Source organism: Arachis ipaensis, chromosome B3, assembly GCF_059453495.1.
Source record: "Arachis ipaensis isolate K30076 ecotype BB chromosome B3, ASM5945349v1, whole genome shotgun sequence".
NCBI lineage: Eukaryota > Viridiplantae > Streptophyta > Magnoliopsida > Fabales > Fabaceae > Arachis > Arachis ipaensis.
In genome coordinates, this window is record NC_142438.1 from 864,582 (window position 1) to 882,646 (window position 18,065).

General features: G+C 35.3%; 1 protein-coding gene across 1 annotated transcript; it reads right to left on the bottom strand.

Annotated features, from left to right (window-relative positions):
* Positions 1 to 7,308: 7,308 nt before the first annotated feature.
* Positions 7,309 to 9,394, bottom strand: LOC107629431 (UDP-glucuronate 4-epimerase 6). The gene has a single exon (XM_016332224.3). The coding sequence runs from the start codon at positions 9,226 to 9,228 to the stop codon at positions 7,900 to 7,902; it is 1,329 nt and encodes a 442-aa protein (XP_016187710.1). The 5' UTR covers positions 9,229 to 9,394; the 3' UTR covers positions 7,309 to 7,899.
* Positions 9,395 to 18,065: the final 8,671 nt, after the last annotated feature.

An 18,065-nucleotide genomic window follows, 5' to 3' on the forward strand; every position in this document is an offset into this window, starting at 1 on the left:
TCCAGGGTCGGCAACAATCTCGAACCTCAATACACTGTCATGACGAGCGTCCCAGTATGCATGCCACTTCGGCATGGAAGAGGGGAACCATCGATCGCCGCCTCTCCCGTCCTTAGACATCAGATAGTCGATGTTCAAGGCGGGACGCGGAGGGGCCTGTACCCCTCCAAACTGAGGAAGAACACGATCTATCTGATGCCACTCTATGACAGCAAAGTAGATCAGCGCGGTCACACTGTGCACACCGCCATGTGCCGAGGCTCCAAAACCTCCGGGTGCAACACCTGAAGTACGTCGGGGCTACTGTACGGCATCCATATAAACTGCAGAACAAACCCACCCTTATCAGGGCAACTGTACGACCCAACTGTAAAATATTAATAACTAAAATGCATCAGTTATTAATTAGCAGACTAACCTCCCTGGACTGTAACCGGTCTATCCTAAGCCTCCACGACCGCACTCTCGGACCCTTCTCGCTACCGGAAGGGTTGTAACCTGCCCATCTGCACCATACACATGAGTTACATATACTAATATCTGTGTTAACATTATGCAATAGAGTATTAACATACACGCAATTCTCTAAGTCATATTGAAAAAGAATAGGCCCAGTATAGTACCTAGACGCCAACGGCCAGCTGAACGTCTCATATCCTGCAGGCCGAAACTGAGGAAACCGCCAAAAGATCCAAGACTGCAGTAGCTGGAGCGGGCCCGCTAACTTCACAACATGTCTGTTTGCCACCCTGCACATGCACCGGTACAACCAGGCCAGTGCTGCCGAACCCCAGCTGTACGTACCCAGCTCCTCCAGCCTCGCTACATAGGGAAGCCATCTAATGTGAATCCGGTTGCCAGACTTGTCCGCAAACAACTGCGTGCCTAGCAACATCATGATGTACGCACGGACATATCGACGAACAGTGTCATCATCTGCATCCTCAGGGCACTCACCAAAGGTCTCCTGAAACCAGCTGCAGTTCACTGCGTACTTCTGAACCTGACTGGGAGGAGGTATAACTCCTAGCAACTCCTGGAACCAGACCCAGGGTGGACGGCCTCCATCGATGTATATATGGAACTCTGACAGGCACCCGCTCACGTAACGGCCATCGACTGGCAAACCCAGCTGGTATGCCACGTCCTGGAGTGTGATCGTGCACTCTCCGAACGGCATATGAAAAGTGTGCGTCTCGGGACGCCATCTCTCCACGAATGCACTGACGAGCGCCTCGTCTAGCCGGAACCACCGGTCGTTCAGCCTTGCAAGATGGTATAGCCCTGCCATCTGCAAGTATGGAACGTATCTGTCATCAAGACGCATGCCCTGCTGCCGCCTCATGCTCCTAATGCATCGCTCGGGCTGCGCATGAAAAGAACCGCATACTGAGATATATAACTACACAGGTTTTACAGTAAACCGGTTCACATAAACCGGTTCACAGTAAACCGGTCTACGTAAACGGGTTTACATAAAACGGTTTCCATAAACAGGTTTACATTAACCATTTTTCTAAATTAAACAGCATAACATTACATGAAGGATAACTAACTGGAAAAGAAACCCCTAAACCACACAACTAAACCGCTAGCATATACCACAATTACCGAGACCCATTAACAAGAAACAAATTCAATAAACCGGCTTACTTAAACCACCTAGCATTAAACAACTACCATAAACCACATAAAAAAACCGCTTGCAAAAACCGCTAACAAAAACCGCTAACATAAACCACCAGCATAAACCACTACCAAAAACCACTGACTTAAACCACTAACAAAAACCACTACCCTAAACCACCACCCTAAACCACTAACATAAACCACTAACTTATACCGCTAGCTTAAACCACTATCATAAACCACCTACAAGATCCCCTCACCTAAACCGCCTACATAAACCACTAACATAAAGTACCATCTAACTAAGATACAAAACCACTAACGCACAAGTAACGCTAGGATCAAAAAAAATTTCCGTACTAACCTCGTCGTTGATGACCCCGGCTATATGAGCGACTCCGTCCAACCGATATAACCGTGCCGGATCGTCCTCCATCAGCAGACTCGTCCGTTCAGGTCTTTCTCGGAGAGAATCTGGGTCGTTTTCTCTGGGATTTTGTGGGGTAGGGGGGAGGGATAATGGTTCGAATGAGGGTGATTCGAACTCCTTTTATAGTCGAATCACACATAATTCGAACCAGCCTGGTTCGAATTATGAAGGAGTGTATTAGGAGTAATTCGAACCGACCTGGTTCGAATTACATTGACTCGAATACAAAGCATAATTCGAACCACCCTGGTTCGAATTATGTGTTATTGAAGTTCGAACCATAGTGGTTCGAATTATGTATGGGAGAAGTTCGAACCATCTTGGTTCGAATTATTCAAAAATGTAGAAGACTAAATCGAACCATCTTGGTTCGAATTATGAAGGAGTGCAATTCGAACCAGCTTGGTTCGAATTGTATTAAAATACACTTTGGCTCATTGCTGAAACGAAATTGGATTTGGCGCATTTTGGTTACAAGTTTCTTGCTCTGGCTCAATATGGTTTTTTGCCCTGATATTTATACTATATTTGTTTCAAGTGATTGTTATATATAGTACTTAAATAGTCATATCGAACTTGTTAACAAAATTTAAAATTAATATTTAATTTAAAAAATATAAAAATAAATAATTTTTTAAATTTAAATTTGTTATAAAAAATAAATTAAATAAAAATTAGAGACCATAAAATTAATTTCTTTTATATTGTATATACATTTTATGGTATATATATTTATTTTTTTATCTTTTATCACTTTTATCTATTATTTTAAAGAGTTTAATTTTGATACACTGACATTATAAAATATTTGATATAATTTTATAATCACGACTGTATTTTTGGATAATCATTCGTAATTAATGTAAAAAAATTATTTTTACTAATGTGGTATTATATAATTAGATGTACGTATAAAATAAATTTATATTAACATTGCATCAAAATTAAATTTTATTTTTAATATTAAAAATTAAAAAAGTAGACAAACAATAGAGGTTATGACTCATATGTGCCATGTAGTAATCAAACAGAGAATCAAAGAAAGAAGGAAACAAAGGCTTACCAACTAGAGTTTGCAGTTTTAATAATATTGCAGCATCCTTAACGTGGTTGCTCCCTGTTAGTTCCGGTGTCTCACAGTCCTTGTCCTCTCCCAGTTACTAACATCAACATCCAACACTCATGCCCGTTGCTAACCGTGCACACTTTACTTTGTTGGAACCTTCTGTACCGTTCATTCTATTCATGTTTGTTTGTATATGCCTTATATTACTAGTGAAAGAAAAAAAGATCACCTACACTTCCTCTTCAACAAGCTTCTTATATTATTAGAGGGAGACTCCGATAAAACGTGTTTAAATAAAGATTTTTGATTTTCTCTATTAAATAAATTATTATGTATTAAATTTTTGATATGTATTAGTATAGACTAAAAATATTATTCTTATTAAAAAGTTTTATTATATTTTTTAAATTGTTAATTTGGCTGTGATACCAAATTTTTAATTTGTTTAAAATTTAAAATTTTATAAATTTTATAATATTACTTTTTTGTTATTATTTAATTATTATTTTGATATTTTTTTTTACGAATTTAATAATTTTTTACGAGTAAAATTTTTATTTTTATTTTTTTATTTTTTAAAATCTATATTTTTAGTCTAATAATTTTTATTTATTTTTGAATTTTTGAATAAAATTTATTATAAATTTAATATTTTAAAAAAATTGTTTCGTATTAATTTAAAAAATTCAGTGTCGTTTGAATTAATTTTAGTTAGAATTATTAATATAATTATTTCTTCTTTTAAATTTTTAATTTTATTTATAATTTATATTTTTATTATTAATCTATATTTTTTAGAGTATATTTTTTAACTATAATTAAATAAACAACTTTAAAAAAATATTTTTGCTATCTTTATATATGAGTAGTGTTCATATTATTAACCGTTGATCCCATCTATATCGCACCTCTATACATGCATATATAACTTAATAGTTAGAGTATTTTCAGTTTAATTAATTTTAGATATGAAAGTTCAGATATATTTATTTTTATGTAAATTTAATAAATAAAAATTATTAAATAATTTAATAAATTTGACTAAATTATTATTTAATATTTTTTATTAATTATTGACTTTATATAAAATTAATTGTACCTAAATTTCTATTTGTTCTTGCACAATAATCTAAGCTAATGTATAACTCTTTCTTCCACTTATATGGAATTCTCTGTTTTAAAAGAATAGATGTCGAGCTATACTTCAGTTGTCGAATAACATTGGAATAAGTTGGGACATGTAAAGAGACTCCAATGTTTAAGTAAAAAAAAAGTATACGATGAGGTATATGTTATTCAAAGTGAATAGTGTACCTTTCACATAGTTAGAGTTTTGTATTTATAGAAATGTTGTATTATAGGTGTTACTCAACAGGCCTAGTGCTAGTATTGCAGAACTATTAAAAATGTCAGCCTGATTTTGTTATAACTGCTTTTGAATATATTCAAATGATTCTATTGTAATATTGAGATTCTCTCTAATAAGGGTGTTTTGAATATATTCAAATGATTCTATTGTAATATTGAGATTCTCTCTAATAAGGGTGTGCATGGGCCGGGTGAAACCAGGTTTGATGTGACCCAGACCCGACCCGAAATATATATCGGGTCTATTTGTTAGACCCGAACCCGACCCTAGACCCGATGAAACCTATACACTTTCGGGCCACGATTATACCGGGTAAAAACCGGGTGAAAACCGGGCCGTTAACATTATATTACCTTGATACCTTCTTGTAAGTTAGCATGTAAAAATATCCAAATTTCCAAGACTCCAATCATTATTTGACATAGTAAAATTCACTTAGAAAAATATAATAAGAACCAACTCTTCTCTAAAATTAAAGCATAACCATAATCAATACTAATATTACCTAATAACACCAAATATTTAAATCAATACAAATAACATAAGATTATGCATTAGTCTAAAGTCTTATGCATTTTAAACATAAAATATTAACTTATAGTCTTATATATAATGACTAATAACACAAAATATTAAGGTTTACAACACTTAAATTTCACATAATAATAGTCATCATCCATCACTAATAACACAAAATATTAATTATGTATAATGACCGGGCCGATTTCGGGTGACCCGAGCTATGGCCCGGACCTGACCCGAAATAATGACCGGGTCTATTTTTGAGACCCATACCCGACCCTAGACCCGATGAAATCACACCAAATTAGCCCCTAAAGTGTTCGGGACCGGGCCGGGTCTTCGGGCCGGGTCGGGCCATGCACACCCCTACTCTCTAACAGAAGATAAGTCACCTGTATTATCTTAATTGAATTATGATTAAGAGATAAATTTGGGTTGAATTATAGCTAACGGATCAAGAGATAAATTTGAGTCGAGATATAGATTTCATTGGCCGAGTTATAGGTAATGGATCAAGACTTATTCTCTCAGGTAATAGTTATCGAATAATATAGAATGGACTAGACTGTCACAATCGAATTTAAAGTATAACAATCAAATTATAGATATAACAATTGAATTATATATTGATAATTTATGAATCATAAAAATCTCAACGTCTCAAAGTAGTAGCATCCAAATTATAACTTATAGCCACCAAATTATAACGACTTAGATCACTACCTATTTCAGATTTAGTAACTCATTTTATGTTATTTGCTATGGCATATGGGTTAACACCCTCATTAATTTGATAAAAATCCAATGAAATTGAAACAAAAAATCAGATCATAATACTTAATAAGAGTGAGTGAGTCCAAAAGCATTGGATCCAAGGGACTGAATGATAGAACAAATATCTTATCTCTATCTATATCTTCTGACATCTGAACGTGTTGGTCGTTCTGAGTATTGACAAGTTCAAAGAAAGACCATGTTACATTGTCACAACTTCATCTATAGATCATAAGTTATATTTTTTATTTTTAAAATTTGTCAAAAATTATAAAATATTTTTAAATTTTATTTTATTTTAATTTTATTTTAAAAATTTGTTATTTATATTAGATATATTTTTGATAGATAAATTTAAAAAAAATTAAAATTAATCTAATAATAATACATGAGAATTATTTTTAATTTACTTATATTGATGGATTTTTACAAAATTATTATTAAATTTATTTTAAATTTTTAAAAAATTAATTATTAAAAATATATTTAATATAAATAAAATTTTTTAAGATAAAATAAAAATAAAATAAAATTTAAATATATTTTTAAAATTTTTAACAAATTTTAAAAACAATAAATATATTTTGTTCGTATCTTATTTTTTTTAGTGGTTCCTCGCAGTCCCTACACGTGAGTATATGTCAAGAATAGAACCAGGCTAAAATAGAATACCTCAATTTAAGATGATGAATTGATGATGATAGTGGTCTCCTTATGGTCGATTAATTAAGAATGAATATAAACATCATGGTCCATAAATGCTTAAGGTTATAGCTATATACGAAAAATATGATGAACTGACATATATATGTTCTGTTCATAATGAGAAACACGCCTTCGATGTTTTAAAGTAGAAAAGCTTTGTATCTTGATCATCGTTGATATGAAAGTGTGCGGGGGTAAACTGAACGCCTTTTATAAGCTAAGTTTTATTAATTATTGGGTACATTATATTTTTTATTTTTAAAATTTGTTAAAAATTTTAAAAATATATTTAAATTTTATTTTATTTTAAAATTTTTAATTTATATCAAATATATATATATATTTTGACGGGCTAATTTTTTAAAAATTTTAGGACTAATTCACTGAATTCAACAATAATTTTATAAAAATAATCATCAACACAAACAAACTAAAAATAATTATCATATATTATTACTAGATTAGTCTTAAATTTTTTAGATTTAATTGCTAAAAATATATTTAATACAAATAAAAAAAATTTAGAATAAAATTAAAAATAAAATAAAACTTAAATTTTTTTTAATTTTTAATAAATTAAAAAAAATATCCTTCATCCTTAATTAATCTATCGTCTAAGGAGGCAACTATATATGAAGTAGATAAATTGAATAATGGTGTACGTATAGCAGTTATTAATCATGAGTGATTCAGTTAGTTCTGTTAATTCCTTGACTACTTTTCCTTCCAATTGGTGCTTGTACAAATACTCTGTTACTGACACATGGAAAATTGAGCCAAATGACATTCTAATGCAACCAGGCCAGAAGCAGATCCTGTAAATTTCATCACAATTTGTTTTTTTTTTCTTTTTTTTTTTTTTTGACTCATCACAATTTATTGTATGTATACATAGCAATCAGATTAAAAAACATGGAAATTATTACACGATCCATAACATAGGAAGGGTACCCCACCTCTTCATTATTCCAGCTCACAGACAGAAACATATACACTTGGCTTTTCCTTGGCTCATCGTCCTTCGTCCTTTCTTGCGTTTGCTTTCTGTTTTATCTCACATTAACTTTGTCTCCTCCTTCTACACTCCACATTTATATATATGTATCAATCAATCCTCTCTCATCATCTCATCTCCTCCATGATTCACGCTTCAAACTATGGACTGGACCACACAACACATAACTCTCACCACCAGCACCACCTTTCTCTCCCCCAACAAAAAATCACAATAATTCCATATAAAAACAAATAAAAATAATAATTAAAAAAAAAGTTCAATCAACCAGTCCTGTTTCGATAGAAATGTTTGTATGATTTATCTGTTTACAAACATTTATATACTCATGGCATACTTCTATAAAAATCAAGTATAATCACATTATAGAAAAAATAAATTTTCAGTGACTAATTATTTCCCTTTTTTGCCCCTAATTGAACACCATAATAGCCAACGTACCACTTAACGAACTTTCTGAGACCGGCGGCAAGGTCAGTGGTGGGCTTATATCCAAAATCTTGATTAGCTAAGCTCACATTAGCGTGCGTGAACGGAACGTCGCCGTTTCGTGGCATCTTAATCACGTGCTTCTTTGCCTTCACGTTCAGCAACCCTTCTAATATAGCAACCAACTTCCCCACCGGCACCGGCGACGTGTTCCCAAGGTTGTAAACCCTAAGTTGCGCCGGTCCCCGCTTCTTCCCACCGCTCCCGGTACTCTTCTCTGCAGTGTCCAGCGCTCCCAGGCACCCCTTCACCACGTCATCTATGTACGTGAAGTCACGCGCCACCTCCTTGTCCTCCTGCGTCTGATAGACATCAATGGTCTTCCCCTGAAGTATGTCCTTCGTGAAGAAGAAGTAAGCCATGTCAGGTCTCCCCCAAGGTCCATACACCGTGAAGAACCTTAATCCGGTGAGGGAGAGTCCATAGATGTGGTTGTACGTGTGCGCGATCTCCTCGCCGGCTTTCTTCGTGGCGGCGTAGAGGCTCGCAGGCTGGTCCGTACGGTGGAGCTCCGAGAAAGGGTTCTCGGTGTTGAGTCCGTAGACGGAGCTGGAAGAGGCCCAAACAATGGCAGGTTGGGGGTTCACTTCCTTGGAAACTTCTAGAAGGTTTACGAATCCCGCGATGTTGGATGCCACGTAGGATTGCGGGTTCTGCATGGCGTAACGAACTCCGGCTTGCGCAGCTAGGTGAAGCACGTGCGTGAACGGAACGACGTCGAAGAGCTTGATGAGTAACGGCTTGTCGTTTAAGTCACCTTCCACGATGAAGATCTCGTGCTTCGAGAGTAGGGCCTGCCTGGCTCGCTTCAACGACGGGTCATAGTAGTCGTTGAAGTTGTCCAGGCCCAAGACACCGTCGCCGCGTTTCTTAAGAGCCAACGAGCAGTGCGCTCCAATGAAACCCGCGGCGCCGGTGACTAGGACCGTCATTCCGCCAGGGCGGCGCGTTGTGGCAGAGCGGTGGACCTGCTTCTCCCATGCCGCGCCGCCCCCGCCAAAGAGGGCAGAGGAGAGGAAGTTAGTGTGGGAGTGAAAGTGAGGGGATTCGGATGAGATGGGAGGGTTGTGGAGGGTGAAGAAGATGAGTAGGATAAGTGCAGCTATAAGCGTAGATCGGAAGAGAATCTTGGAAGATGCTTTGAGGAGCTTGGAGCTGTTGACCCTTCGGATGTAGCTCTGATAACGTAGAAGCTTTATGGATTTGCTTGTATCTGGTGGAGATGCCATGATTCTAAATTTGATTTATGTTATGTGTGTTTAAAACGGGGCCTCTTAAATCTAATCTTAGTGAGATTGAGTCCTGAAGGTGAAAAAGGTGAATATATATATATAATGGGAGCGAGGAGAGGACAGAGGAGTGAGCGGTGGGTTGGTATTATTGGTTGAGAGGAGGTTTCTTTTTCTTCTTTTAACTCTTGTGATTGTCACAGATGGTAAATTGTATGTCCACTTGAATTGAGGCATATTGCAATGTCATATGTCCTTATCGAATTGAAGCATTAACTACCAGCAATTATTATTTGTTCCAATTCACAAACCACGTAACTAACTACCATTTCATATAGAAGGTATTATTATTGTGGGTAACAAACGATGACAAATATATAGCAGACTACCAGCAAAGTTGAGTGATATTTGAAAGTAAAAGATTCAGGATAAAATTGTAGAATTCAGGTGCTTGACAACGATGTTTTCAGCATAATTCGTGGTGTAATTTGCTTGTTTTGACAACATTGCAGACAAAGCGTATTATGGCTTGGTTTATTGATTTCTCTTTATGAAAACTGCATCATGATTCATGCATGGTAATGGTGCGTCAGCAGAGTCGCCATATGAAATACATCAAATACATATGCCAATTTAGAGAAATATTATGGTATATATATAATTTCTATAGTCAATTCTCAGTCATTTATATCTCACATAAGCAGTCAATTATAGGTCAACTTTCAAGGCAATCGGACGTAAACAAATAATTTCTTTTAAAAATCGTGGGAGGTCCGTGAGACCATGATTGGCAACTTAAACCCTTTTGTGTTCCAACTAATAAAGAGTCATGTGTACACTAAAATTAGCCACTAATATAAAATATATGTTGAAATATAAATACATATTGAAAATAAATTAAACGACACATATATTTATACACAAATATATTGGTGGCTAATTTTAGTAGTTGATTTTAGTGTACAAATAGCATTTCTCATGAATAAAATAAGAAAGAAGTTCTCGAAGCAAAAAATGGAAAGGAAAAGTATAAAAACACAATAAAAATACCAAACAATATGAACAATTGATATGTTGGATGTTCAATTTAATTGGTCTGCAAATGATTATGTTAATTATTCTTAATTGAATGATTATTTTTTTTATTCGATTTATTCATGCACAATTAATAATAGCTGGATATTCAATTTACTAGATGTACAAATAATTATCTTAATATTAAAGTTTAAGAGATAATTTGAGATGAAGTATTTTTTTATTTTATTGTGTTAATTCTAGAGTTAATTGTTCATATTGTTTAAAAAAGTTATTATTTATCTAACAAAACTATAAAAAAATGTTCAGCAGAATTTAAAAAAAAATTATAAATGGTAATTACCAAAACTTTGATTGAACTAGGCTAATTTTATAACCCTTGATGGTAACACATGCAACATATTTCCATGTGGTGATAGTTTTGGTACTATTACTAATTTATACGTCTTGATATATTAAAGATGGATAAATAAATTTTTTTTATATAGATTTTATTTATTTTTATTTTTATTTAATTGTTAAAAATATTAAATAATCTCAAAATCAGTCTTTTTTTTTTGTCAAGTGGATTGGACAGTCCCAATCCTAGGCATTATACCCATATTTCACACACACACACAACACACTCACACACACTACCATGAGTATTATGAGTTCTTAAACCAACAACTAGCCTCAGCTGGGATTTGAATTCGGGGGCAGCGTTGTATGAGGCGGACAGGTATGCCAACTGTGTTGGGCCTTAGCTGCAAAACCAGTCTTTGTCTCCCTATCCTTGCTCGTCACACCCTTTCATATTGCTTTCCTAGCCCTATTTTCGCTGCGTGCTCCCCTACCTCGCGCTGTCCCGCCTTCATCCCCCTGCCCCTGTCTTGCGCCGTCACCTCGTTTGTGGATGTTGTCGTGTGGGTGTTGTATCGCACAATGCTCCTTGTTGCGGCTTGTGGGTGTTGCCGTGTTGGAAGTTCCTAGTGTCATCGTCGCTACTGCTCTCTTCTTTATTTTGCCGTGGTAGCACCGGTTTAGGTAAGCCGCAAACCTCCTCTTCCCCCCTTGACAATCCTCTCCTACCTCTATTCAATACTTCAGTTTAATGCTCAAAATTTAAGTTGCTATATTCTTTTATTCTGTTCTGGATATGATTATAAATTTATAGTTCTACTGGATTGACTTTTATATATAATTAAAACATGATTCATTCTCATGTTACTTACTATATATCTCGTTAATGGTTGAAGCAAAATGAAGCACTATAGAGGAAGAGTGGACCACATCATCTTATCATAATGATCAATTCACAAACTGTTGTTGAACAAATCAACTTTAATTTTTGAAGTTACAAACCAGCTAAAATTTTATATATTTATATATAAAAAATAGATAAGAGTATATTAATATAATAAATTACGGAGAGGCTTGTATATTAGAATAATGCTTAACTGAACTCAGTTAAACTTGTGAAGTCTTTTAGTTAAACTTTTCTTTATTCTATTTTGTTCTTAACCCCTCAAATGAACTATTTAATTTTTGTTGTTCAATTTTGTTTTGAATTTGTTGTTGTTCAATTGATATCCGTAGGCACATGTACCTACTGAAATCTATATGGTTTAGTTGTAAATTGATAAATCTTCATCTGGTTTGTAACTTCAAAAATTAAAGTTGATTTGCTCAATAGCAGTTTGTAAATTGATTATTACGGTAAGATAATGTGGTCAACTCTTTTTCGATAGTGCTTCATTTCGCTTCAACCATTAACGAGGTATATAATAAGTAACATGAGAATGAATCATATTTTAATTATATATAAATCAATCCAGTTGAATTATAAATTCATAATCGTATCCAAAACAAAATAGAGGAATATAGCATATTGAAGTTTGAATATCGAACTGAAGTATTGAACTGAGGTAGGAGGAGATTATTGTGCGCGCGCGCAAGGGGGGGGAGAGGAGGTTTGCGGCTTACCTAAACTGGCGACGCCACGGCGGAGAAGAGAGCAGCAGTGAAGCGACACCGGCAACTTCCAACACGGCAACGCCCACAGAGCACAACAGGAAGAATCGTCAGATACAACATCCACAGACGAGGCGACGACGCAAGGCAGGGGCAGGGTGGCGAAGGCGGGACAATGCGGGGAAGGGGAGCACGCATCGGAGATAAGGCTAGGAAAGCAAAAAGGAAGGACGTGGCAAGCACGGAGAGGGAGACAAAGACTGGTTTTGAGACTTTTGCCAGAATTAGAGTTTGTTCATCATTTTTGGGCATTTTTAATAGAATTAAGTCTCAAAGTAGTCTCTAAACTTGCACTCGAGCCTCAAAGTGATCCCTGGAATTAATAATTACTCAAATTTGTCATCGAAATTGCCCTCCGGAACTCATAGTAGTCTCTAAAATAATTTCCATCCATCCTTGCCATTGAAGAGGATTAAAACAACGTCGTTTTGTATTATAAAAAAAAAACAGAGTCTCCTCCTCCACTTCGTCTTCTCCAACGCTCACTATCCCTTTCTCTCTCATCTTCGGCCACCCACCAATGCCCGTCTCAACTTTTCCTCCCTTTTCACCAAAGTATGCATCTTTCACCTCTTACAACCATTTTTCACTTCTTGGGCTTCTCGCTTTCTTCATCAAACACGCAGAAAAAATGATAAGCCTTTTGTACTTGTACCATGCTCTTGCTGGAAAGAGGAAGAATAAGAGCTATCCTCTATTTTGCTGTTTCTCTGCGTCAGTAAGAGATTGGCGAGCTGGAAGGAGAGGTTGGGGTCGTGTTCTGTGAGTGATGATGAGGCCGAAGGGAAGGAGTAGGCCAGCGGTGCAGAGTGGTGGCAGCGGTGGCTGGTCTTGCGCGAAGGGGAGGAGAAAAACAAGGAGAAGAAGAATAGGAAGAGGAGGGAAGAAGGGGTCGTGGGGTGGTCTCTAAGGTTGCTAGCGGCTGGTGGCTTGGAAAGGAACAATAAAGGGAGACGTTGCGGCGGTCTGGGTTTGACAGTAGCGTTAGGATGGTGGTAGCCGGTAGTGAGCTTGTGAGGAAAAGAGGCTGGCTTCGGTGGTTCTATGGGTTGCGCCGGTATTCCGCAACGTTGCCGGCGGAGAGGGGGTGTCCTCTGGCGGTGGCTCATTGGCTGTAGGGGGTGATGATGAGAAGCCAAGGAACATAAAATAAGAGGGAAAGAAGAAAAAGAGGAAGGCAAAGCGGAAAGGGAAGGAGAAGGGGAGGGGGAGACTCATGTGTTTTTTTTTATAATACAAAATGACGTTGTTTTAATCATCTTCAATGGCAAGGATGGACGCAAATTATTTTAGGGACTACTATGAGTCTCAGAGGGCAATTTCGGGGACAAATTTGAGTAATCATTTATTTCAGGGATCACTTTGAGACTCGAGTGCAAGTTTAGGGTCTACTTTAAGATTTAACTCATTTTTTAATGATGAGAGAAGAAGAAAAGCAAGCAATAATTTATTTTGTTTGTGTTTTTATTTTTTGAAATAATTTGATGATTTAATTTTAATTTAAATTATTATTAAAGAAAGGTATTTTTATTATATAAATAAAAAAATTATTTAATCATTTAACAAAATTAATTATAAAAATATATTTATTTTTTTATAATTATATATGAGGATATTTTTATAAATATAATAATTTAATATTTTTTAAAAATTAAATAAAAAATAAATACTGACAAGGATAAATAAAATTCAAGTAGCAAATTTTTATTTATTCATTTTTTATATCGTACTAATACGTATAAATTAGTAATTATACCAAAATCACCTTTTCATATAGTATTTCTATCATAATCTCTGCACGTAATTCCATATACAAGGAATTTTCTCCAATAATCAAAGGGTAATTGTTAGAAATTAAATCAAGAATATTCAAGAAAGTAGTACAACTACAACATACTAGAATATTGAAGAAGTTCAAAATCGAATTGAATTGGAATTGAATACAAGTTGTACTCATCATCTTCGTATTAGAAGAATGAAGAATCATGAATTGGAAGCTTCAAGATTGATGATTAAGAATTTGAAGCAAAATTGAACAAGGAATTGACTAGTCAAAGTTTCTACATGTTTCTTGAATTATGACAACTAGTGCTTAGTTGTTATAAGAATTATTATTTTATTATGAAGGTTTGCCTATATAAAGGCTTCATATGTATATTGTTATCTATCTCTCCATGAACCAAAATACTTAGTGTTTGTTTCAAAAAATCTCTCCTTATTATTATGAGTGTTAGTGAGTTTGAGAGATGAAAAATATGATAGCGTCATTTATATGAGTGAGTGATCCTAGGGCCAATTAAGTGTGGGTATTATACTTACATTTGGTATCAGAGCTGGTTAATCCAGCGCTTGGTGTTTGAGAGTTTATGAGGTGTGAGAGAGTTCTCACATAGTTGTTTATTCATAGAGTCGGTATGGCAAACACTTTCAATATTGTGTGGTCCGGTCCCAAGTTAGATAGAAAACTTGATTATAGTTATTGGGAGACTTTGATGTCTACCCATTTGAAGGCCCAGAACCTGTGAAATTTTATTGAACCGGGTTTGTAAGAAGGAGCAGATGCTGCCCAACAAAGGAGAAATCAATTGGCACTATCTCAAATTCATCAAGGAGTAGATTATACGGTGTTTGACAAAATAGCAAATGCCAAAAGTGCAAAGGAAACATAGAACATGTTGAAGCTGTCATACAAAGGCGTAGATAAAGCTTAGAAAGCAAAGTTACAGTATTTGAGAAGAGAATATGAAAGGTATGAGATGTCTAGCTCAGAAACTGTTGAGTAATATTTTACTCGTGTTACAGATCTTGTCAATAAAATGAGAGTCCATGGAGAAGATATGTCCGATAGCAAAGTGGTGGAGAAAATTCTTCGTACCATGCCAATGAAGTATGACCATGTGGTGACTACTATACTAGAGTCTCATGATATGGATACCATGATGATTACAGAGATGCAAGGAACCATGGAAAGCCACATCAGTTGAATACTGGAGAAATCAGAAAAATCAACCGAGGAAGCCCTAAAAAGTTCAGTGAATTTAAACAATGTTGCAGCATCAAGTCATACACAAGAAGGATGAGGTCGTGGCTTTAATTTTCAAAGTAGAGGCAGAGGAAGTTTCAGAGGTAGAGGTCGTGGCAATTACAACCAAGGAAGTTACAATAATCCTACACCGCCTAATCAAAGAAGAGGTGGAACGAATTTTAGGCCTGTCAACCGAGGAAGAGATCGAGGCAATTTTTATCATGAAAGAACTAATTTCAACTACTTTTATTGTGGAAAGTTACAAAACAGCAGATTACAGATTCAAAATGGTGAATAACAATCAAGCACACGTTGCAGAAAATCAGCCTCAAAATACTGATGATAATCTGGGTACTCAAACTTTATTTTTTACAAGTAATTCATGTGCTGAAGATGAAAATATATGGTACTTGGATAATGCTTATAGTAATCATATGTTTGGTAGAAAGGAGTTATTTTCTTTATTAGATGATTCAGTTAAACTATTATTGAAGTTTGGTAATAGTACAAAGATCCTTATTGAAGGAAAAGAGCACATACCAATTAGATTGAAAGATGGTTCTCTGAGTTATATTTCTGATGTTTTCTATGCTCCTGAACTTGATTACAATTTACTGAGTATGGGGCAATTATCTAAGAAGGGATATAAGATGATAACTTATCGTGGATATTGCACTGTATTTGATAACAATAGAAGGTTCATTGATAAAGTAAAGATGACTTCAAACAGAATATTTCCGTTAAAAATTCAACATGTTAATCCCTCTTGCATGAGCTCTGTGATACTTGATGATAACTGGTTGTGGCACATGCGGTTTGGACATTTTTATTTTTCTGGCCTAAACTACCTGTCAAGGAAAGGACTTGTTTCTGGCCTACCATGGATTCATATTCCCAATTGTGTTTGTGATATTTGTCAACTGAGAAAGAAACACAGAGATCCATTCCCTATAGGAAAGTCATGGAGAGCTAGAAGATTTCTTGAAATTGTACATTCAGATCTCTGTTCTGTAGAAGTTCCAAGTAATGGTGGTAGCAGGTACTTTATCACTTTTATTGATGATTTTAGTAGATATACATGGGTATACTTTCTGAATCATAAATCGGAAGCATGTGATGTCTTTAAGACATTCAAGGTGTTTGTCGAAAAATAAAGTGGCTATAAAATCAAAATTCTCAGAACAGACAGTGTAACAGAATATCTTGCGTGTTCAGAATACTTTAAGCAACACGAAATTTAACACCAACTAACAACTAGATATATTCCTCAACAAAATGGAGTTGCTGAAAGAAAGAACAGAACCATCATGGATATGGTCAGATGCATGCTCAAGTCAAAACAAATGCCTAAAGAGTTTTGGGCAGAAGCAGCCGCAACAACAGTTCATATTTTAAATAGGTGTCCAACAAAGAGTGTTCGTGATAAAACTCCAGAGGAAGCTTGGAGTGGAAAGCGGCCTTTCATCCATCATTTCAGAGTCTTTGGGTGTATTGCTTATACTCACGTACCAGATCAATTAAGGAAGAAGTTAGATGACAAAGATGAGAAGTGTGTCTTTATTGGCTATAGCACAGACTCAAAAGCACACAAGTTGTACAATCCAGAAACAAAGAAAGTAATCATTAGCAGAGACGTGACGTTCGACGAGAAAGACATGTGGGACTGGAACACAAAGACAAAAAATCAGCTGGCTATAATTCCAAATACATGTGATGAAGTAGAAGAAAGGCAACCAGACACAACCAAACAACCAGAATCATCTAGAAGATCACAAAGAGAGCGGAGACTACCTGCTAGATTAGCAGATCATGAAGTTGGCAATGACAATGATCTGTCCGATGAAGAAATCATAAACTTTGCTCTATTTTCATATTGTGAGCCATTAAACTTTGAAGAAGCCTCTAAAGACAACACTTGGAAGAAAGCAATGGATGAGGAGATTCATGCCATTGAGAAGAATGACACATGAGAGCTGACAGATTTACCAGCAGATAAGAAGCCGATTGGAGTAAAGTGGGTTTACAAGACTAAGTACAAACCCAGTGGTGAAGTTAATCGTTTCAAAGCAAGATTAGTTGTTAAGGGATACAAACAAAAGTCAAGTATCGATTATTTTAAAGTATTTGCTCCTGTTGCAAGATTAGACACTATTCGTATAATTATTTCACTCTCGGCTCAAAATAAGTGAAAGATACATCAAATGGATGTTAAGTTTGCATTTCTAAATGGCACTTTAGAAGAAGAAGTGTATGTTGAGCAACCTGCAGGATATGAAGTTCTTGAAAAAGAAGATAAAGTTTACAAATTGAAGAAAGCTTTGTACAGGACTACAGGTTGAAGCAAGCACCAATAGCATGGTACAAGAAGATTGATTCTTATTTCATTGAGAATGGTTTTAGAGGATGTCCGTTTGAGCATATTCTTTATATCAAGTTCGTTGAACCTGGAAATATCTTGTTTGTGTGTCTTTATGTTGATGATTTGATCTTTACTGGGAACAATTTTAAAGATAATTGTAGAATTCAGGAAGGCTATGATAAAGCACTTTGAAATGACAGATATGGGCTTGATGTATTACTTTTTTGGCATTGAAGTGGTTCAAAGAAATATACAAATTATATTTTAAAAAAATTTCAAATGGAACACTTAAAGCCAGTTCCTACTCCAATCGAAGAGAATTTCAAGTTACTAAGAGAAGATAAAGGAAGAGCAGTAAATCCTACATATTACAAAAGTTTGATTGAAAGTCTAAGGTACTTGACT

Bases quoted from the DNA above. Each gene is read 5' to 3' on its own strand.
- LOC107629431 (XM_016332224.3), bottom strand. From the start codon at position 9,228: ATGGCATCTCCACCAGATACAAGCAAATCCATAAAGCTTCTACGTTAT.